Here is a 23947-nt window from a genome sequence, read left to right as displayed (position 1 = left end):
CAGATTGTAGCTAGTGTTAGCATAATTAGCCAGCTAGTTAATTGGGTTAGTAATCCACTGTATTTCGAATTATAGTTGGTATCTGTATTCCTCAACTACATCCCAAGTGAGCAGTTTTATTGTTTACTGTCAGTATAGAAGGCAAAGATCAAGCAGATCTAAAGAGTCTTCTCAACTCATATAGTGGTTTGGAAAATATAAGCAGGGCATTGTTGACATTGCACATGCATCCGCTGTCCTGTCTACTTACTTGTGGTTAAATTGCCTAAACTGAACTATTGAAAGTCTTCTGTTAGAATGAAATTCCATTGTCGTTTTACTCATTCTTTTACTTAGTGCATTTTTAGGCTTTGAGATGGAGAGAGAAAGCGTATCTTTTATTTCTTTTCCCCCTTTTTTTTATAGCAGTAGGACTATGTTTATCCAAAAGTTTGATAAGGCTTGCCTTTGATTCATAAGAAGTATGGAATGTTATCACTCAATGCGACTTTTATGCAATAATCATTGAAATATGAGCTTTTCTCTTATTTTCTCTTATTATTTTCTCTTATTTTCTCTTATTATTCTTGCCTTTTGTGACACATTGAGTATTTCGACCTACGTCACTATGGTTAGTCATTAACCCATTATCGTATTTCTTTGTCCTTCTTAGCCCGGCCCACCCTGTATGGAAATTTTAGAACCTTAATAGATTTTCTTTTGTTTTCACACGACTCTAGAGATACACTCTTGATTAGGGGAGAGCAATAGATTTTCAGTATCTATTTAAAGTCTTTCCGCAACCATCATGCCAAAGATAATTTTTTCTTCATAGGTAATATATCTGTGTCTTCTCCAGGGGTTAGGAGGATGTATTTTGGTTGTATTATGGTGCTGATTTGTATATTCTCCCAGTAAAAAGTGTTATGAGTATAGTCTTGGTGTGCCTCTTTTCCTTTTCATGTACCAGGTTTTTGTTTCCTAAGAGCAGCTGTGTTACCTCGTGTTGCCTATTTTGAACAATAGTTCAGTAGTCAAGGGAAGATGTTGCAAACTATTATGTTGCATGGATACTTTACGAGTTTCCTATATAGCGATCATAAACATTTCTTTAGCTGGTCTGTTGTAATCATGGCTTCTATCTCAGTTTCTGATGTTTTCCTTAACCTTGTACAAAATATAGATATTTATATTGCACATCAATTTATCAAACTCGGGAACAAGATTTTTTGAAAATCAAATTACTTTTTCCGCAATTGGAGAGATTGGGTTCATTCTATCACCCAGTCAGTTGGCTAATTAAATGTATTGCAAATGTGTAATCCCTAGTCAACTTTATTTTTGCCAACTAATAAAAGTCTCTATTTAAAGGTGCTGTGTCTGCCATACACCAGCTTCCTTGATCTCAAGAGTATATTTTTGCATAATAGATTTTGTCATATGGGGATATGTGGATAATGCCAAGTTGTTTTCCCTTTTCTAGGGAAGATGGGCCATATTTCATCTATTCCTTTTAGGACCTTCAATTTGTTTTGCAAGTAGTGCTTGCCAATCAAATCAATTGGCAACTGACAGGCAACAGTTAAAGCAAACATAAAATAACCAAGAATCAGCAGAATACATTTTAAATTCTCTTATGGAACACGTATATATTATAACAGTCAAAAAGACAAGGAGTTCATTATATTTTCTCAAGAAGCATAAAACCTAGTCCTGGAAACCGATTTCTCATGTCAGGATGCTAACAAATAGCCTAGCAGCATTCTTGAGGTGGACAGAATATACACACGGAATAGACAAGTACTTTGTAAGTAGCTTTCATTAGTAAATTGAAAAAAAGTATACATAGTGAACTATGAATGTTAAGTTCCACAAAGACAAAGGTTAGGGATGGGTGATAGCCGAAATTGAGGTTAAGCCAGAACATTTCACTACTACAGGGTTCTATTGCCCAAAGATAGATGATTACAATATAGAACAAAATTTGGACACAGTAGATGGAGTCCCACACCAAATATCATGGGATAAACTTTTATCTGGTAGAGAATCCTTATCTAAACAAACTATTAGGTGTCAGAATAAACCAAATTTAGCAATAAATCATTGACAGATGAAATTGAAGAAAGCAAATCAAAGTCTGATAGATTTGTGGTGCAACCAACTCCAAAAGAATATACTTTTTTTTTAGTCCATCCCTAGTCTTTCTCCCAAACTGATTATGTTCTGATCAACAGACCATTGCAAAAGCAGTCACAAGTCCAAAATAACAAGAGGGGCTTATTGGACCATGCTAGTTTTTAGTATTTGAATATCAAGTCTTAATAAAAGTCAGAGATGGATAATGGGCAAAGAACATTTAAAGATGAGAGAAGTTTGTAATCAAGTTTTTTTAAAAAAATGCAACAATGTTTTTACTTTGCAGAAAAGCTCTCCAGCTATTCATATACCAAGGGATCCATTTAATGAATACACAAAGGGTTGGAATGACTAGCTAGGCCATGGCAAAACTATTAAAGGAAATGGAGTGGGTGGAACACATTACAGGCCCCTGTATAGAGCCCCTGAAGGAATACAAATAACATTAAATTCCCTGCATGTAGAAACTATGGTTAAACTAAAAGAAAGACAAATGAGTGGTACAAGTGGTAGAAGAAAGCCTCCAAATTTGTGTTGCTGCAAAGTGGAATAAGGCAATTGAATTAGAATATCAAGAATATAAAAACACACACACTGGAGCAATTGAGAATAGCACATAATGCACAAAAAGCAGTATTGGTCTATTACAAAAATCTTTAAAGAGACACAAATCCGGAATTATGTTGCTTTCCTAGCTAAGCGATTTACTAAAAACATTGTAGGGGCTAGTAGGACTGCAGAAACATGGGTTGATAATCAGGAGTAGACCTCATCTTTGTAGTAGTGTGTGCCACTCCAAACTTGAGTCAAGTTGTAGCAATAATGATTGATGCAAGAATGCGTTTGAAACAATTCAAGGTCTATATCTGTAAAAGACGCTAAAAAAGATGAGATATTTGAAGTTTCTAAAAGTCATTTATACTTTACTTTAACCCAAGGGCTGCACTAGTAATAAACAAGGCAATTACAGCAACTTCCAATATCTCAGGAGAAACCTAATAGGGGTGCACAGTGATTCTAGCCCTTTTTGCTCTATATTATGAGCCCATGGCAACATCACTATGTCAACATACTAGCATTAAAAGACTTGAAATTGGGATCATCATTATTTTGGGGATGCATACACGTATTGTCAAATCATATGCTTGATAACAACTTTACAACAAATTAACTCCAATGCAATAGTATGAGTCAGTTGCATATGCAGTAGATATAGATCGTAATTCCAATCATTCTCCCTTCAAGGTATGTTATTTCTGTGCTTTATAAGACCCAATTTCAAAGTAAATAGTGTCTGTTGTCGTTGCAAGCCCCGGCAGGAACAGCCCACGGTAATCTGCCCATATTTGCAAGATTTTAGGATGTTTCTGTGGGCATCCAGGGGCCTGGAAAACCGGAATCTTCAGACCCATACAAAAATCGAATCAATTTTTCCAATCCCTAATAGTAGGGGTTGTATCTGATTTCCATGTTCAGGCGATATCACGTATGGCGATTGTAAGGCCTAGCCATACTTGTTACCGTCTATTGTATCAGTTTTGTGTAGCAGTGTCACTCTAGGAGATCTAGGTAGTTCCCATCCGAGAACTTCAGTTAGGCATGTCAGCACACCAGACCAGAACCTATCCAAAGGACTTGTCCCACACCAGATTGAAATCACCCAAAGCAAATCGGTGTCCCTCCACAAAGTCCCCTACTTTATTTAACAAACCTTGCAGGAAGTTGTTCTGCTGAGCGTTAGGGACATACACCACCACAAACGTACACAGACGACCATAAAGCATCCCCTTGACCATCAACCATCGGCCCTCCTTATCACAACTCACTCCCACAGGTTGGAATTGGAGGGATGCCCGGAAAAGAAGAGCCACCCCCCTGTGCTTGGTAGAGGCAGAAGATCTATAGATGAGGGAATTGCCTATGCCGGAGCCGAAGCTCGTCTTTGCGCGCCAGGTGGGTCTCCTGGAGGCCCACCACATCTAGGTGATGGTCTATCAAGTATTTCCAGATCCGTTGACGTTTCTGCGGGGAGTTGAGACCCTTCACGTTCCACGTGCCTATGCTAAGAGGCATGAGGAGACAGCAGACCCCACCTCTTCAAAATCGCTAAAGCAACACACCTCCGCCCCCGCCACACCACAGCCATCCCAGCCCCTCCTCCCCCAACAGGTCCTCTTTGCACATACCCGACCAGCCCAACCCTTCCCCGTCGTCCCCTCCCGTTTCCAATCCCATGAATCCAACAGTCCCGGACCCACAGCAGACAGAGGGAGGTCTCAATCGGGGTACCACATCCTAGAGCGCTACGGGCAAAGAACACAGCATGCAAGCGCCAATAAATCGTGCTCCTAGGCAAAGTACTACATTCATCCGACAGCCAGTAGTCACCACCACCACACAGCCCCCCCTTCCCCCACCCCAACTACCCCTCTCCCCACCCCCCCACAGAACTCCCCCCCCCCCCCCCCCCAACACACCAGAGAACCCAGAGAACGAAACAAAACAATCCCAAAGGAGGCAAACCCTGAGTAGAATAGTCCGAAGGACTTCCCAAGGGCTGGGGTCGGGAACCAATCGTAGAGTCCCCCAGGGCCAAGGACCGGGGTGTCTTCTCAGAAAGTACAATCATACCCTCGGTACCTGAGTCACGGGCCCCTCCGGCACTGGATGGCCAGCAGTCCGAGTTCAGGCTGCCCCGGAGCTCTGCTTGGAGGACATCACCGTCGCCGAAGCCACGGACGCCACTGCGTCCCCTCTCTCCTGCAGACTAGTCGTGCGGTCAGGCCGTCTGCGACCCGCCTCTGAGCCCACTCTGTGCCATGATGAGGATCGGCGCCTTCTCCGTGAGGGCGGGCTGCCAGGTGCAGGTGCGGGAGACGTGTCATCGATGCCCAGAAGCTCCTTCGCCTCCTGGAGAGAACGGATCTGTGCCAACCTGTTTTGCCACCGAAAGACAATGCGGAAGGGATGGCCCCACGAGTAGGAGATGTTATGTTCTCGCAGGTAGGCGGTCACCGGTCGAAACTCGCGTCTCTTTTGGAGAGTCGTGGCTGCCAGGTCCTGGTAAAGCTGGGGGCGATGCTCTCAGAATTGCAAGGAAGGAATGTCCCGTGCCTTTCTCAGGATTCGTTCCTTCAGCTGGAAGTCATGCACGCAGACCAATATGTCTGGGGGCGGTCCACCCCCACGTCTGGGCAGACCCACTCTGTGAACCCTGTCCATCCTAATTTCTTGCAAGTCCTCTTCGTCCAGTATTTGCAGGAAAAGTGCCTGCACATAGCCTCTAAGATCGCCCGCTTCGCCGTCCCACGGCACCGCCCGTATCCGGATGTTGTTCCTGCGGGAACGGTTCTCCAGGTCTTCCGCGTGAGCCTGCAGGTCTAAGTTCTGCTCCATAAGCCGCAGCACATCCTGCTGCAGTTGGTGGACATCGTTTGCCATGCTCAGGTCGTGATCCTCCAACGTAGCCACACGCTCTCCAATACCATCGACATCCCTGCGCACTTCGCGGAGATCAAACGCTAGTTGAGAGCGAAGCTCCGAGATATCTTCCTTTATAGAAGCGAAGAGCTTCGTCATGAAAGCCTTGGTAGCAGGGGCCTCATCATCCTTCTGCCCGGGCGAGGCACTAGGGCCAGGAGATGCTGGTGGCTGGGAACCCTTGGCCGGACCCTCCTTACCGGGCTTCCCTTTGCGCTGCGAGGTCGACATCGCCGCCACTCTATTCCGTCAGGGACGGAAGGCGGGAAGCACTGCGCAACAGTGCGGAACTCCGTCGAGATGATCGCAGCCGGTCGCAAGCGAGGACGCCGCCCCCAGTGACCGCAGATTTTGCCAATGCCCCTTCAACAGGCGCGGAGGATCCAGGCGGTATCTGTCGTCTCCCTACCGTGATCCCAGTATGTAGACAGGCCGGGTCCTGGAAGAGGCAGGGCGTCGCACAGGGAGCTAATCCTCAGCCGCACAGTCAACCAGGCGGCTACCAGTCGCCGATGCAGGGTGGCAAGAAATGGCCAAAGATCCACCGTCCCACTCGGGGCCACCAGCTCAGGCTCAACCCTCCGTCGGGACCAGGTCCTGGTCTCTCAGTTGCACCTTCACTTCTTACAGGCCTCAACAGTCACGCAATGACCGTCTCCCCAAAGCGCAGCCTCTCCGCGCTCATGCAGGTCACGTCCTGTAGTTGGGGGAGGGGGGGCAAGGCGGACCCCCGGCGGCTTATCGCGCCCTCATCGCCCTGCACGTGGCCCGGGGGGTCCTCAGGGGCACTCACGCTTCCAACCACCACTCCTCCGCGTGCCCTGTATGGCTCCACGCTGGCCCCTGGTTGCCCAACACGTGGCTGGGGCCTCCCGATGAATGCACGCGCCTCCAAGTGCTCCCCACTGTGGGCCGTGTGGGGTCCTCGCCTGGTCAACGCTGGTCACTGCTACCAACGCCGTAGCTGTGCAGGGAGCCCAGGGCCCCGGCTATTCCTGGCGTCTGTTCCTTCCCCACGTGGCTCCCAGGACGCCGTGCACCCGCTCCCGCAGGTCGTGAGGCCAGGCGGCACTACTCCCTCCGCCCTGGATCGAGCCCCCCCGCAGTCCTCCGTTGAACGCCGACCAGGGTCCCACCGTACCTGCAGCAGCAGCGTCCCCGGTGCGGTTCTCAGCTACCCGGCCTGCTCTCCGCAATCAGGCTGCAAGCCCCGGACTTGCCTGGGCCGCAGTCCGGGAGTCGCCTGCACCGCGTCGCCCAAGCTCTGCCTCCGCTCCGACACCGGGGGCCGCCGCCTCGGCGGTCTTGCAGGGGGGGTCGACTCGCCGCCCGCTGGAGTCCTCGGGTCCCGGCCAGCACTTCAGGGCCGCCTCGGCTCACAGCACCCCTCAGCGCGCCGGAGCTCCCCGCGGCCGCTCGATGCTGCAGATCGGCCCTCGGTTCGCCCGCCTCAATCTCGGCGCCGCTCCCAGGCACCGCCGTCGCTCGCTCTGGGCCAGTCACCGGACACGACCCTCAGGGGGACGCAGGGGTGTCTAGGAAATCGTACAGGAGCCCGGGGCAGATGCTGGACAATGCTATAAAGGGCCTGGCGCCGGAGGGACTGAAAACACGTCTTACTCCGTCGCCATCTTGGCCACGCCCCCTGCTTTTCACTTTTCATCTCTGATATTTGTGTTGGTCCCATTGTTTCTCCTGCTTCCTCCTCTAAAGTTGGTTACATTTGATCTACATTCTTTTATGAAGTCTTGCAGTCCTAGAGATTCATTTTGGTGAGAGGGATTAGAGCTAGACAGAGAGCTAGGGTCTTTCTAATAGCTTCCCTTTTGCCAGGCTTCCTAGCTTCCTTCTGTGGGTTCTCCTTTGTCATACTCACTGTGGTTTGTTATATCTCCTCCTTCTGCTGGTGGTTTGTTCTTGCCCCTGGAACCATAGCTACTCTTTGACGTTTTACGTTGACACATTTAGTCTATTGTTAACATGGTTCTTCTTATCTGCCTTTGATTATTTATAATGCAGGACTGATAGGTATTTTGGTACCTACGGGTAGGATTAAAACAGATACTTTCGATCACTATTACGGTTACGTCTTTCCACTGAGTACAGGACGTACTTTATATTTCACTTTATTCCAGCAACCCAGATGGTGGCTGCATCAGGCAGTGCTGCTAACGGAGGAGAGAAAATAACTCAGATTTTCTCATGTGTGCATGTGGAAAGGAATGTTGAACCTTATTATAGAATGAAGTAGAGCAAAGTGGAGTAATGCTCTGACAGACGATTAATATAATTCATGTTAAAATATAAAGCCCTAGCTTTTTAATTGGATTTAATTTTGACTCTCCGTCCACTTTTCCCATTCTACTTTTGAAGAAAGATCAGTAGAGAGACGGGTTCTCCTCTCCTCCTTATCATTAAAAATCACACTTGCCAAACTTCTAGCCTGCATAATGCTTTAATGCAAATGATGATTCCGATAGTATATGTGGAAGGAACCAATTTCAACCACATTTTCTACTGTCATGTTGATTAATGTCCTCTAAAATACCATCATGAAAGGGAAGCAGATACTTGCCCAGAGGTAGACTTAAGAATTGCACCATAGATACCGAATCTTGAAGGGAAAGGAGGAGAGGTGGTGCGGCATAACGCAGATAGAGATAACACAGAAGTAATACTATCAGACACTGATGCCAACACAGCTTTAGTAGTTTCAGCACCAGGGACAAACTTTGAGCAAGACTTTGGTGCAAGTCCTAAGACCACAAGTAGGCAATGAAACTGTTCAACCAAAGCTCAGGTAAGGATTTAGACCCTATGTCATCTTGGGTGAAAGAAGCTAACCCATAGCTTAAAAAATGATAACCTCTTAGTGCTTGCAAACGAGTGTCCGGGATGAATGACCCAGCAAGGTTTTGGGCTTCAAAGTTGGCAGAGAACAAAAGTAGTGTGAACAGATGGCAGGTTCTACCTGAAAAATAACACTTTCCTTGAACCCTAGAAAAAACAATCCCACTTAAATGCACTAAGAGTTACTCTTCCTAACCAGACATTTATGAAGGCCCACCCTGAATCTTTAACTAATCTTACAAAAAGGACGAGAATGTTATCACAGCAGTACGTTTTGTGAAGTAGTGTTATGAGAAAACAAGTAATTTAAACCATCAAATGTCCTATATGAATGTCTGATCCTGGCCTTAGAAAGATTGAGGGTCTGGTAAGAAATTGCTCAGGGAAACCCAAGACATATTGTATACCCATGTGACCAAGGGACAAGCAAGGTATGCTCCACCATGTGAACGTACTAATTCAGTGTCGGGAGATGCAAATTTGTGTGCTCTAGTAAATCGAGCACAAAAGATCAAAGATCTTGAAGACGGAAAGACAAGTAGTAATATAAATTCTGAAGACCCTGAAAATTCACTACTTAAAGGAAATATTCCTAAACAAGTATCAAAACTAGAATTTAGACCTTGCGAGGAAGGGGAAGTAACTAACACATGATCTTTTGAGTGACTATGTTCAATGAAGGACAAATAAACATTTAGTTATCATGATTGATTGATTTTCCTCGTCCTGCTTGGATGTTTAAAAATAGCTTTGTCTAACCTGAGTTCATAGCTTTTTGCTCATACCTGATTTAATGTTGTTCTTTCTTTCCGTTTTCTATTTACAGCAGAAGGTTTTTGTTTAGGGATGACTTATTCCCATACATGCATTCATGTGCTTTCACAAATGGTTTGTGAATATGTCACAAGAATGTCTAGTTTTATCATTAAGTATGCAGCATTCCACACCCATTGTCACCATTCACCTGTGGTGACCCCTACCCAGTTTCATCAATATGCAGCAGTAACTGTGCCCTTGGTGATGATCCACCGATTCTCCAGTGCATGTAGAGCATTTCACTAGTTTCTTTGGTAATACCCCCATATATATATTGTTCTGTGTTTAATTGTTTAATGATATTTATGCTGCACAAACCCAACAATGGAGAGATACCCATAAATTTAGATGAGGGGGTTAGGGAAGCATGCGAAGAAATTATTTAAATTTATATACATAAAGTGTGATGTGTTCTCGGCGAAAGGTGGCAAGTTGGGCTAAGCAGAAATATGATACACATCTAGTGTGTATTGTTCTCTATCTTATTTTCTCACATTTTGATATGACGGGTGGTCGTGTTTGGAGTGCACATTGAATGTGTTGGACATTCGCATTTTAGGCGCTGCTGAATTGGTCGGGTCATTACAAGCATCCTCCTACCTGCGTGTTACTAGCAGAGAATCATTATTGCCTTTTCTTACCACAGGTTAAGACCCCTGAACTAGCTTCCCCCGTGCCCATATTGGGGAGATGTTTGTCAGAACCATTTGCAGCAGAAACCACTCTGAACTCCTTGATGGCCTTCTCATTCTGCTAACTTCTAGCACGGAGAAAAATCAAGGCCAAGTTATTGTTTGATATATAGTCTTGTACGTGGGGTTCACCATGTAGGAAATGACGTTTCAGGACCCAATTTTTTGGTTTATATAAACCTCTCTCTTTTCATAGATGCAAAGGAATACAAAGAAGGAAAAAAAAGGTCTTATAGAGATGCATTTGCCATTTGGTCATGTCCCTGTGTAAAGGCCTACTCTGTTTGCAAGTGTGCAGTCATGTTGGGTTTTAGTTGAAACGTATTCAGTTAAAGATGTTGCTGTATTGGCAGGCAATTGTTTCAATCTTAAAGGTGTCTGTTTACTAGAATCGGGGCTAAATCCCGCCGCTTGTTTGTTATTTGCGATGTATCTTTGCCGTTGTTTTAGAGATGATCAGGAGCTGTACATCACATAAAATATAATCACAATCACTAATCTATTTCAGTCCGTAATGAGAATTTGGTATGTGTTAAAGGGTTTTCTTAAATAAATCTTTCATTTAAACCATCTTTAGTAGGTCACACATTTCTATTACTCTCAATCATCAATTTATGACCAGAAATAGAAAATCTATATTAATAAGATCATATAATAAATGTATTTACGCGCATTCCATAAAGGACAGCGTTACTATTCTGAGAATGATGAGAAAATTGAGTCAGAAGCCATAAATATTTTTACGTTCGAGAGAGTGATATATAAGCAAAAAGTTTCAGCATGAAAGTCAGCTCAATAGATCAAGAATATATCAAAGAGAGGTTCAAGAAACTTAGTAGAGTCTCAGATCATTGTGACAATGTCTGGGTAGATGGTGTGAAAAAGATTGTGGTACTCTAAGAACACGCGCTATTGTAGACAACACAGTTTATCAATGTTGCAGCTTTCGGTCTTCTTCCTCCTTCTGTCAACCGATCATCTTTTGATGCTCTCATGGGAACAAGATCAATCCTTGTTTTCTCATAGGAATACAATAGTCGACAGACAGCAATGTTAGGTTTGCAACAAATTGTATCAATTCTAAATTCATGAGGGTCATTCTCCTATTCAGGTTTTCTTTCCACACGTTTAAACTACATTTCTAACCTAATATATATATATAGTTTTACAGTGGTCTATGTAGAAGTTAAAATCTCAATATAACAAAAAAAAGAAACAAATAAAACCGCAACCATATATGAATTCTTCTTTGCCCCATTAAAAGACTTATTTTGATTAATTTGCCAACTGTGATCTTTCTGTAAGTAAAAACATTCTGTGTAAATATACAAAAACATGTACGCAACTATTTAATAAAAATATGTTTATCGAAAGGTCAAGAATTAAACATTTTATGCACATGTAGGGTTTCTACTCAAGTCAGCTTGTCAGGCAATGTTGCTTTAACCATTTGTGGCCTAATACGAGTAAATATGTTTGCGTACTACAAGTTTTGCGTTTTAACATACTTGATCTTTATTGAAGCTTACATGTTAATTTCTACACATTATTAAAAATGTATTATGTTCTCATTCTTTTTAAACTACGCATAAAATGTGAAAATAAGGTGGTGTGCATTTGAATGAATCTCAGTCTGCTTTTATGTAGTACATTGCAGCTTACATCCCAATAGATAAGATTTCAGTTAAGAGAAGTACACTGGCAGATAATTAGCAATGGATTATTTATTGTTGTGCTCATTTATGATCTTTTTAGTTGTATTGCTTTTCCCAGTTGCAAACTAGAACCATGCATACTTTCATACATCTCTTTACACATCATTCACTTAAAGGGAGTGCAAATATAGTTTGCACATTTTTTAGTTCATGATTTGTAACAAGTTAAAAAATAACCCCTCTATTCTTTTTAATGCTTAGATACCTCTTCTGGTTCAGAAGATGAAGGATCCGTACAAGGTGACTCCCAAGGAACGCCAACCTCAAGCCAAGGTAGCATAAACATGGAACACTGGATAAGTCAAGCGATCCATGGCTCTACCACATCCACCACTTCTTCATCTTCAACGCAGAGTGGAGGCAGCGGTGCTGCCCACCGACTAGCTGATGTCATGGCACAGACTCACATAGGTGGGTAATCAGCATCTCTTTTAGCCTTTCCAGCGAGTAGATACCCTTACGGGTGACAAGTAGCGCTATACAAATCTACTGATTGATTCTATGTTTGCTGCTTTATCTCCTTTCCATTTCATTCTGTTTCCATGTTTCATTTCATCTACATGATAAACCAGTCCTAAACGCACTCATGTTTTTAGTATTTGTAATATCCAATCAGTTGAAGCCCAGCTTTGTATGTAATGCAATAGGAGTGTCATCGGTAGAGTTTATAAAGGGGAACCTCTTCTATGCTATTAATTTTTCTGACTTTGGCACATAGCCATTGTGGATATTATTTTATCACAAAAGGTACATGCTACACAGTTATCTGTGCTGTACCTGGCGTTAGATAATAAGTTTTAAAGTTAGCTATATGAAGTCGGGGTGATTACCATGAAATGTTTATCAGTTTACCTGATGAATTACAATGCTCTTGTTACAGCCCTACGCTGTCACCCGCTAATGCGGTTTCAGACAGAAATGAATGAAGACTTGTTTATTTCTCCTCTGTCTGTGGATGATCGATTCTATCGACTTCACAGGTATACAAATATTTGTTTAATTGAGATTGCAAATAGGGAAGGAGCAATTGCCTTTGAGAGTAACGCAGCATGGTGATAATTGGTGTCCTTCGTGGGATGCCCTATCCCATCAGCTACCTGGCCCCTCTAGAAGGCCCATTAATGCAGCCATTGATTTTCTTGAAACCTTTGCAGCCTAGATATAAACCTGTTTGCACACCCTTGGTATTTGGTGGTATTGGCTTGGAACAGTCCTGCAAAAATAACCATAAGAAATCAGCAAAGGAAGTTTCTTTGTCAGACTTTGATGTCATTAATTGGAATGGCAAAACACTTTCAGAATGAACATCATCCTCCCACTATTTTTTTCGTTTCCTTCTTAGCTCTTCTAATTAGAGTGTTGTGCTTCCCTTGCTGACCTTAACAGAAGGAGTACTTTTAGTGCTTGCATTCTCCGTACTTTTAGTACATTAGACATCTTCATTCTACTTGTCAATTTATGATGGTTATGCTTTCTTTTCGACCATTTGTTCTTTAATGTGCTTTTTTCAGTTTCCTGTAATGTCCTTCTCTTAATTTCCTCACTGTTTTAATTGGGTGCTAATTTCATCTCTATTCTTTGTGGGCTCATAGAGGTGACCTTCTTGGATGACGTTTGTATTCTCAGAGGGATTTGCCTTTTCTGTACATAGGATTAGTACTTTAGAACAAACCTATACCAATGAAGCATCTAGAGGAGTCTCCAGTAACCATTCCCTGCTCCTCTGGAAAAATTGTGTTTGAGTAGTAAGCGACTGAAAGATGCAATGAGCCTAGTTGAGCTTGCTACTGGCCTAATTCAGATTCAGATAGTATAATTGTAGAGTTAGCCAAATAAAAAGTATGTGCACCTAAATATGCATGGCTTCCTTCACACAAGTTAAGAAAGAAACAGATAAAGATTAGCCCCCTGCAGCCCAGATGCACCAGTCTGCACACTCCGACCTGTGGGATGTAAATCAAAGGAGCATAAAGATGATTGGGAGAGCATATGTTGGTGCATAGAAGAACTATTAGCAACAGGAATGTAATACACACATTAAACATGGGTACTATGGCTTAATGCATCTGACAAAGGCTACCAAAGGGGTCCTCCAAAGGCCCAGCCCTCGAAGGACCGTTTTGAAGGTAGAAGTATGTTTGAAAAGAGAAATGAAAGTTACAGCAGGCATGTGAAACAAACCGGGAGAAAAGCATGCATTTGAGGTGAGAGAGACATACAAAAAGGAAGAGTGCCTTATACACATCTGCAACAACAACGAAGGGTTTACGCAGCAACAAATGAATTTACATTTTGAGGTGAAGTGGAATATGAGGGAAATCTGGTACAATTCATATAGTATATGGGTAGAATACCACTGAAAATATTTTGTACATGTGTTCTTGATAGTATGTTGAAGATAATGCACCCCATAGACTACTGCTTTACAAAAATGCCATCCAATAAAACATGTAAACCAAAAAAGGCCTAGAGATTCATTTTGGGAATGAGATGTGATGTGAGCATTTTTTCATCTACTCTGCTCTAGATTACAGTGTAACCAAATGTTCATTGACCTACCCAGTTTTGATTTAAGGGCTAATGTTGTCACCACAATAAGCACTTTATGAGCATTGCTGGTGGCACTTTGTGGAGCATTTTGTGGCATGTAAAGCATCATTTGTTGACATCAAATTGATTGATCAGGCAATGTTATATAAATTACTAGGATGATTGTCTTATTGACTGTTTGGGCGATAATTTGCTAGTTGTTTTCCTTTCTGAGTTGCAACCAATTGGAGCTTAACAATACTTCCAACTCTGCAACAAAGTAGAGCATATATTAATATTTTCATAAGTATAGCACTAGCAAATTAGCATTTACTGCCAGTGTTATACGTTAGGATTTTTTAACCTCAACAGACCTGTCCCTTTTAAGCATTGAATCTCAAATCTCAACATGGGGTTGTTTTATTGTCTGCTGCAACTTTATCACTTTCTTGCCGAAAGTGGTGTTAGATGTATACCAGTGGGTAATATGCAACATGCCCTCTTTTTTTTCCTATTGTGATGTATTTGGAATGGTAAGAGCAATGGTTTGTATTCAATATGTTGTGTCTCAAGTTTGTTTGAACTATGATTAGCTATAGTTATGAGATGGGTGGTGGAGTGTGACACCATTTTAATAGTGATTAAATATCCAATAAATAGTTAATGAGTAGTATTAGTGAGAAGGGAAAGATTTCCAGAATCTTTAAAGTCTAAGAGAAAATAATTGTTTGGTTAAGGGGTTTATATCTAATAATCAGTTAACAGATGCTTAACGTAGATTCCTAGTATGATGTATTAGCATAATTTAGATAAACATAATTGCTAATCTATACTAGACATAGTAGATCATATGCTGTCGATTGCATGTGTGTGGATCCTCATGACACCTTATTAGAAGTTGAAAATGCTAGTAATGGACCTGCCCTTGATCTTGGATTAAACATTTAGTTGTCTTGAATTTCTTTCCTACCTCTCTTGAGCCTTAACTTTTTTACCTTCTGTTGGAGGGTTGTCATGTAAATGGGGCATGCCATTTTTGGATTATTTATGTTTTTATTTTTATCATCAACTCTGTGTTGGTGCTTGATAGGTTCACACGGTATCTTGATATGAATTATATTAATCGGCTGCATAGCTGTTGTCTAGTGACTTATCAGTCTGCAGAGATGAAGACACGTATAATGTTTGAATCTTCTTTCCTGGTGTCCTTGGTGCCTACATACACCTATTTTTCCCCTGGAACATGCATTTTTTGTGGACAAATACTGTCTTACTCTTTACAAAATAGTTTGTGAGTGATAGCGTATTCAGATAATTAATGCTTAGTTTTGTGGTAAAGGTTTGTTGGGTGTGCTTGGTGCATTGATAGACTGCCCTAAATTTATGTCTCATAGGGGCTACAATATCTCTGGACAGCCTCCGATATATGTTGTGTTACTTCAGTGTAAACGGAGTTGGTCAGCATGATCATAAGTAATGACACCGCAAATGGTTCAGGCCACAGATTGAGGGTTTGGACATCAATTGCAAAAGCAACTAATATAATAGTTATTATGTAAAAAAAAAAGAATCACTCCCTAGTGGAATGTTTTTACCAGATGTTGACTTTTCCGGTTTGAGAAAGGTGCCCAATTTAATACATTGACCTATCCCCTGGAATCGTATCAGAGCTATGTGAATTTCTTATCGACCTTGATATCTGCAAAGTATTGAGTTGCCCTTCTGTCTAAAACTCCCAAAAAGTCATTTGCCCTAGAAAATATATGTGTATGATAGGTACATCATATTTAACACTACTTCACTAACGTTCCCTAAAGAGGCACACGGGTGCTCTATAGTCACCCATAATATTATAATCATGGGATTTAACACACAGACTTTTAAGTCAGTCATTTTAGCAAGGCGTAGTATTTACAGATATGATATTACTGAGTAGCTGCTGGTATTTTAGCCAGATCTGTTAACTCCCCCTGATTTAGATCCGTATTTGATGGAGTCCTCTAGCCGCAGATTCCCAGTGATTTCCCCACGCGTCAAACTGGATCTTGCCATTTCTTGCGAGCAGCACACCTGCCCGCTTCTAGGTGGTGTACACCTGCCCGCCTCTAGGTGGTGTCTTTCAGGTCTGCATGGTGTTGTTGGCAGCGATGAGACGCAGGAATGTTGCCACTCGAGGCCTGGCTCTGCGGTTTAGCCAGCGCCTGGGTCAGCTCTGCGCCGCCCTTAGTTTCCGGGTGCCGAGCGACCCTTGCCCAATTGAGAAACGTTTATGAGGCCATGCACCTCATCTTTGGGTGGCTTTTTTCCTCCGGAGTGACTTTAAGCCCTGCGGTTTCTGGAGGAGCTTGTACTGGCAGCTCTGGCATCAGTCAGGCTCCAGGGATCCACAGATGGATCCTGATCAGTTAGAGTCGTGCCACCTCAACCTTCCCTGATCCCGAGGTGGATGCTTCAGGAGCTGCCAGTGCCATTCTCATCCCTGACTCCCACACGGTGCCGGAGGAGCGTTGTCCAATGCCGCAGACTGGAGCCATGCCTCCCGAGCCAGAGCCTAAGCCCTAATCTTATGAGCTATTGGCATAATGTTTCCCCCTACCGTGGCTACAGAGCAGGAAGCTTCCTCAGCAATGATGGTGCAGTGGGCAGCTGAAGTCCTGGACCATAGCTTGTGCTCAGTGGCAGTCAAGAATAATGTCTTGATAAAAGTGCTTCAGCTGGGAGTGTCCCCATCCGAACCTCTGCTCCCTTTCAATGAGGCACTTACTGATGTCCTGCTTGGTACTTGGTCTAAGCCCAACAAAGGGTTTCCTGTGAACAGAACGATTGCCTGCTGCCATGGCCCTGCCCAGGGCACCCAAATTTCCTTACCCAACACCCTACCCCAGAGAGCTTGGTAGTATTCCAGTCCTCAACGCCCCACTTAAATCTTGGCGCATTCCCTACCGCACCACCGGAAAGGGAAGCCAAGAGGCTGGACAATCTCGGAATGAAGATGTTTTCTTCCGCCAGCCTGGCTCTGCAGTCTGTGAACACTGCATGGATTTTGAGCCTCTATTCCCACGCGCTATGAGATACGGTTGCCCAGGTGCTGCCAACAGTCCTGAAGGGGGCCAGGGGCTGTGATCTTCCATGCTGTTAACGATGGGAGGAATGTACGAAATTCAGCATCTGTTGTGGACTTGACACCACCAACTCACTAGGCAGAGCAGTTTCATCAACAGTGGCCCTGCGACACCACACCTGGTTGGGTACGACTGGCTTTTTTGGGGATGTCCAGTCCCCAATCATGGACATGCCCTTTGATGGCTCCCGTCTGTTCAGAAACAAGGCGATCCGGCGCTGGAGAGCTTTAAGGACAGCAGGTCCGTGGGCCTTTCTAAATCCAATCTTAGTATTATTTAAAAACTCACTTAAAACCTGGTATTTTAACCTCTAACCTTTTTAAAATCTGACTTGTGAGGTGCTTAAGCGCCATGAGATCCTTTGGGGGTGATTAGTGTGCCTAATAAATTCAATTGACAATAGAGTGCAATATTGAGAACCATTTGTAACTGTGGGATGAGATGGATGTCATGCACAGTTGGCTACAAAGGAAAGTTGAGTTGAACTGTTCAAGCATGCATAGAATGCTTTTTGTTGTAAATGACAGAGTTCTTACCAAAGGCTTATTGCCTGCAAGATCCAACAAAATGTTCACTGTTTCAAAGGCATCTTCGTGATAATGTAGTGTACAGACTTAAGGCAACAAAATTATAAACATAACTGAAGTTTCAACAATTAATTGCAACCAATATAAATGAAAGGAGAACCAACTGCATCTGGATATATTTTGCAAAATAGACATAATTTGTATTAATGATAATATAAGAAAAGGGTCCCATGCAAACTCAATCATTCATCTTCATTCATACTTCAAAGAAACTAGTATACATTAAAAATTGCAACGATTCTACATTTCAGATAAATGCAATGATAACAATTTCAATGTAAAATGCGGAAAGAGCAGTGTGGCACACTAGTAATGATCTCTTGCGTTCGACGCGCGTTTCGGCGCTGAGCTGTGCCTTCGTCAGGAAAATGGGCCACAGTAGATTAAAGTTGTTTTCTTATATTTATTGATTTAGCGATTTCAGTGATCCTTTTTAATGTTGATGGCTGTAAAGCATTTCTTGCCTGGTAGTCAAGGCTAAAAATATACTGAGTTGAAAATGTACTGGAACAGGGTGTTGTTCTACAGGTTCTATTTTCTAACTTTATGTCCCTGATTACGGACAGGTTTGGCATCAAATGAAGGAAATGTCCTTTATATAATTTCAGATATGTATATCCAGAAGGCACACATTTATTTGTGTATCATCTTCTGTTGCCAAACCAGGGGGGTCCTCCACACGCTGCAATCCTTTCATTTATATTGGTTGCTATTAATTGTTGAAACTTCAGTTATGTTTATAATTTTTTTGCCTTAAAGTCTGTACACTAGATTGATTAGTCCCTGCCTTAAGGAACAGTACCGTTCTAGCAGGGGGCCTCTCTACTTGCAATATATCTTCGTTATAATGTCCACATACTGAAGTACTTGCAGTGTCTTAATCGGGTTAGTTAGGGGAGTGTCCTAAAGTCTACCAGATGAAGCTCATAATAGCAAAATATCCACAGAGCTGTTTCCATTTCTGTTTTTTGGGCAAAAAGCTAAGTCAGGTGAAGAAACCAGTTTAGATCTAGAGAACGGTTCATTATTAAGGTAACTGTAGAGAGCAGTATTACTGACCTGTAGACAGCCATTGTTACATTAAACAAATCTGCAAATTGATGATATGGCATAAAATCATAACAGAATACAGGACTATGTTTTGGTTGCTCAATACTTTGCATAATGTGTACTGATCTGCTGTTTGTTCGAGAGCAGAGGAAAACTAGGGCGTTTGAGGGAATTTTGTGGCCAAACATTTTTAGACTCACTTTTCTGACATCTTTTTGTTCAGTGGTGGGGAAGTTTGATGTTAGTGAAGGTGCAAAAGAAATCTTAAAAAGTGCTCCTTTAAAAAACAAAGAAAAAACCCTCCATGTAGATGCTTTCCTCCGCCACCAAACAACAAAGAGAGTAACCAGTCTTTGCTATCGCTCCCACTTCTTTATAAGAAGCCTGAGATGATTGTCCCAAAGTAACGTAACAATTAGAAATACAGTGCCACTCTCATTATGAACACCTATATTATGATCCGTCCTCTTTTGCAGGAAATTCTGTGGCATTTCATGAGACAGGCAAGCAATGGAAACCTTAAGCAGTTTTAAGATAGATTGTTCCCAAAGAGAAATGGGAACACATCTGAAAGCTGCTCCCACTTTGCCCGTGTGAGCATCGAGCATGGACAACAGTGCCCCATGGTCAACAGTACTTAGCATTGATGCAAGATATAGCAACACAGGCTAGCCAGTCGTGCTGTCTGAAGCAACCTGCCCTTCCCCTGGACTCTGGCTGGGATGAAACCCTCACTGAAACAGTTGAAAAGGCGCCAAACACTACTGTGCAAACACTTTCCCCAACTTTCCCTGGCAATGGAAAGCTAGTGGTCGACGCAGAGTTACTGAAGGTGAGTGAGTCAAGGATAGGATTTTTCTGAATAGGAAATTTACATCCCTGTAGTAAGTGGAGACTTTAAAATATCTTGTGCTAGGGACTTGGTTACAAAAAGCCAAAGTGATATTAGTTGCTCCGCTGATAACCATAAAAACTTGGTATGCAGTTTGAGCATCAATATAGGTGGTTGGCTCTAGTGCTCTCACAGGAGCACACAATCTTAAAAAATAAATCAGATTAAGTGACAAGATGCTTCAAAAAAAGAGGAACTACTGTTTCAAAATATTCATTTGAAAATTGGATCTGGATCAGTCAAATTCTGTTAATAAACACATTGATTCATATTGGAGACAATTACTTTGAAATGCTACATAGGAAGGCCTGGGGTTCACACAATGGCAGACACCCCCCTGAAAGAAGCTCTTGATTGACTTAACTATCCATAAAGTGACGGTGTGGTAATCCGTTTTGGCTTGCTCGCGGTGTTGCCATTGCTTATGTAAGTGAAGTGTACACGCTGTTATCATTTGATGCATTTTATTGTTATCAAGTGTTTAAGTAGGACTAGACCCCGCCTTGTGAGCCTCTAGACATAAAGAGATATTCCTATTGTTAAAGTTGCTCGATTTTCCTTGAGTGAGAGGCGTCTCCTGCAGCCTTGCACCCCCAAACTTCGGCACAGCTGCATATGAGGTAATATCTGTAAGCAATGACAATACACGAGTCTTAGTCTTTTCAGGACTGGGTTACGTGTTTGTAATGTAGTTATTAAAGTTTAAACTACACTTTTTTTTCCATAAACATGGATTGCAAATTTGCTCCCTATTAACACTAGTGTTACCTGTGTTGTTGTGAAGGCTAAACGCTGATGATTTCTGTCCCAAATCCCAAATCTGACTACGTTTAATATTCTCAGAAACTACTAAAGGCTGTAAGCGAAAGAACACAAAGTTGTTCATACAAAGTCGTGTGACTCCAGGATGATGTCGGTCATGCCCTTTTCTTGGTTTTTGTGTGTGCTGCTGTTCAGACAAGCATTTGTAGTTCCTTTTAGTGCGGTTTATCCTCTACTAACGTCCCGCGGAGGAGCACAGAGAGCTTGTAACTTGATCATTGAGTGGGAATCCAGTGAGTGAGCTAAGATGACCTGGCTGTCGGGAAGTCATTTGGAATGGCTGGAGAGGAGCAGCTGACTGCACTTGTCATGCCTACTCTACTTGAAGCTTTCAATAGCCTATTGATTCCAGAGAAGAATGCGGCCTTGTTTTCGGCCTTCTGTGGATTTCATTTGAATTTTTAACATTCTTTTTGCTTATTTTTCCTTTCATATGTCCGTCTGTAATTGCTTTCATGTGCGTTGTATTTTATGAAAACTTAAGAAGTATACATTTTAGTTAAAGACCTATATGGTTGCGTCTGAAAAGCCATATCATTGTATAATATGATTTTTTACCAGATTCATTTTTTTGTACAAGCCTGTATTGTCCTGAGATGATGGGTTATGCTAAGGTTTCTGAAAACAGAATCTTTGAGACGTAGCTAGGGAAAAAAAAATGCCTTGTTGCCATGTAGTTGTTGGGAACCTGTTTATATATAAAAGGTAAAATGCCTCATACAGTGCCTTTTAGTAAAGGGAGAAAAAAAACGCAAAAAAAGGATTCCTCTGCTGCTCTGGAGGCTGCTATGGAGCAAATTCTCTCACCAGAACCATGCTCGCACTCCATCTCCTCGAGCACAACCACGACACCCAAACCATCAGCCCCATCCATGAAGCACACCGATGGCCTTCCTCTCCCAAGGTTGTTCGAGGCCCTCCTTGCAGCTGCTCAGGCCTCGTCCTGCGTGCTCCTGCTTCTCCTCCTCCGTGTGGCACATCTTGTTGCCCAGGTCTTTCCCCCGCACCACTCCTGATTGTTTCTTTCCCCTCAATTAAGGCACTCATACTTGACCTCTACCCTAAGATACTCCATGTGGATCATCTCTTCAAGCCACTTGAGGTGCTTCAAGCTGCCCCTTTCAGAGAGCAGCAGTCAGCCATAAATGGAGAAAAAAGGTTGCCCACAGCACCAACAGGAGTCAGAATGTTAGTGTGTGGCTTTATCAGATTATTATTTTAAGAATTCAAGCTGTGTGTGTGTCTATGAATTTGTATGTTCATTCTTGCTGCGATGCTTTGACTGTTTTGCCCACTGTCCACCCAGAAAAAATGTGGGGTCTTCACACAGTGGTAGTTAGTTTTGAAACGCTTCAGCATGCATAGTATGCTCCCAGTTTCCCAGCAAGGTAAAACACTGGCTTTGGCACCCTGGTGGTACTTCTTAGCAACGTGTGGACACCGTGGCTTGATACACAGTGTCCCTCTTCTAAAGGAGTAACTCGCTCCTAGTTTAAAGGTAGCAATTAATGAGACAGAATGGGTTGCCCATTTCCCTAAAATATATTCAAATTCAACCCAGCCATCCTCAGGACTTGATAATCCTCCTTTGGAAATTTTGAACTCCGATTCCAATAGTTTGTGTTTTTCCTTGAACAAGGTCAATAGGGCAATCATGGGTAGCAAAAGCGGTAAAGCCCCTGGCCCGGATGGTACCCCAATCAACCTATTCCGGGCTAATATCCCTTTGTTGGGTCCCATTGTAACTAGATTATTATGGGCCTGCTGCCATTTTGTTTTTCTTAGAACTTGGTGGCAGGCCATAATCGTACAATTTTTTAAGAAAAGTGACCGTGCTGACCCCACCTGTTATCACCCTATCTGTTATCACCCCATCTTACTCCTTGATTGCACAGTTAATTTGACCAGGAGAATCCTGTTGAATCGTCTGGAAGAATGGCATAAGTGTCACAATACATTTTATGGCCTTCAGTGTGGATTTAGAAAAGGCCTGGGGACAGTAGCGCAAGGTTTAAATCTTAACCTACTTATTGTCAAGTATTCTTTTACGAAGAAGGTGCAACTGTTTTAAGCTTTTGTAGATATATAGAGCACCTTCCGCAGCGTCCTACACAATAACTATGGGCTATCCTGTTAGCGATGGGGGTGGACCTACCAATTATAGCCTTCCTTAGCAATCTCTACCCTGAAGGTACGGCCAGAGTACGCTGTGATCTCAAGGGTGACTGCACCAGCACTTTTGATCTTAGGAATGGGGTCAGGCAAGGCTGTGTGCTTTTGCCTTTTTTTTATTTATCCAGTACATTAACAGCTTAGAGACTGCCCTTTGCAGTACCTGTAGTGACTTCCAACCCCCACATCGGCCACAGGCCCTTACCTTGTCTGCTATATGCAGACGACGCTATGCTCATGTCCCTCACTCCACGGGGTCTGCAGCAGTCACTCAATGGCTTTGTAGATTTTATGTCTGATCTTGGTTTATCTGTTAATATGGGAACATTTTTGGTTATGAAGTGCGGTGGGTATAAGCAAAAGTGTTGTGACTTTAGGTAAAATAACGGCAAGTTAAGTTTAACCCCAACCTTCTGCTATCTTGGTATTTTATTCGATGACCATGGCACATGGATTACAGCCGTAGGAAACAGATTACAGTACTTTAATAAATCTAATTTTGCACTTCTTAAATTTGCTAGTAAGCTAGGTTATAAGCAAGTTTGAGAAATGTTAACCATCTATAATTCCAAATAGGTATCATCCGTAGCCCTTCATGGAGCCGGTATCTGGGGCTTCAAATATGTCATCCAGCTCCAGTCACTAGAGGACGCATTTTTTAGGAAACTTCTGGTCGTCCCTTGCAGTTGCTCTACCTTCGTTTGCCATGCAGATTTAGGGGCTTGGTTTTTAACTGATCTGATTAACATGCAACCTATTTTATTGTGGTATAAGGTTTCGACTAGCCATTTTAGTAGTTTTTAACCGTATGATTTTGCAGGATTGTTTAAAGCTAACTCATTTTGGCACATTCTCTTGGTTTAAGTTTGTAAAACTGTTTTGTGTGAACCTGGGTCACCTCGGATATTTTGATTCACCATCTGTTTTACTTAATGCAAGGGAAATAGCCAAAGCCAGTGTCATTAAAAACGAACTGTCAATGGTTACAGATGACGTTTGCAAAAGAAACAGTTAATGGACGGAATGCTGGACAAAGCAAACATTCACCCCCAGTCACAAGGATCTGGGTTAAATCCATCATTCTTTTGCTCACGTCACCACCCCA

At 42.7% G+C, this 23947-nt stretch overlaps 1 protein-coding gene across 9 annotated transcripts in view; it reads left to right on the top strand.

Annotated features, from left to right (window-relative positions):
• The window catches only part of DIP2C (DIP2 acetate--CoA ligase C (putative)), a 1026208-nt gene that overhangs the window by 590015 nt on the left and 412246 nt on the right, over positions 1 to 23947 (top strand). For all 9 annotated transcript variants that reach the window (XM_078663289.1, XM_078663292.1, XM_078663288.1 and 6 more), the window contains one exon: positions 11870 to 12079. In XM_078663289.1, the coding sequence (XP_078519415.1) occupies positions 11870 to 12079 (210 nt within the window). The remainder of the gene's footprint in view (positions 1 to 11869; positions 12080 to 23947) is intronic.

The sequence above is a fragment of the Lissotriton helveticus genome, chromosome 10 (genome assembly GCF_964261635.1).
Source record: "Lissotriton helveticus chromosome 10, aLisHel1.1, whole genome shotgun sequence".
Classification (NCBI taxonomy): Eukaryota; Metazoa; Chordata; class Amphibia; order Caudata; family Salamandridae; genus Lissotriton; species Lissotriton helveticus.
This window is presented reverse-complemented; position numbering and strand designations above follow the sequence as displayed.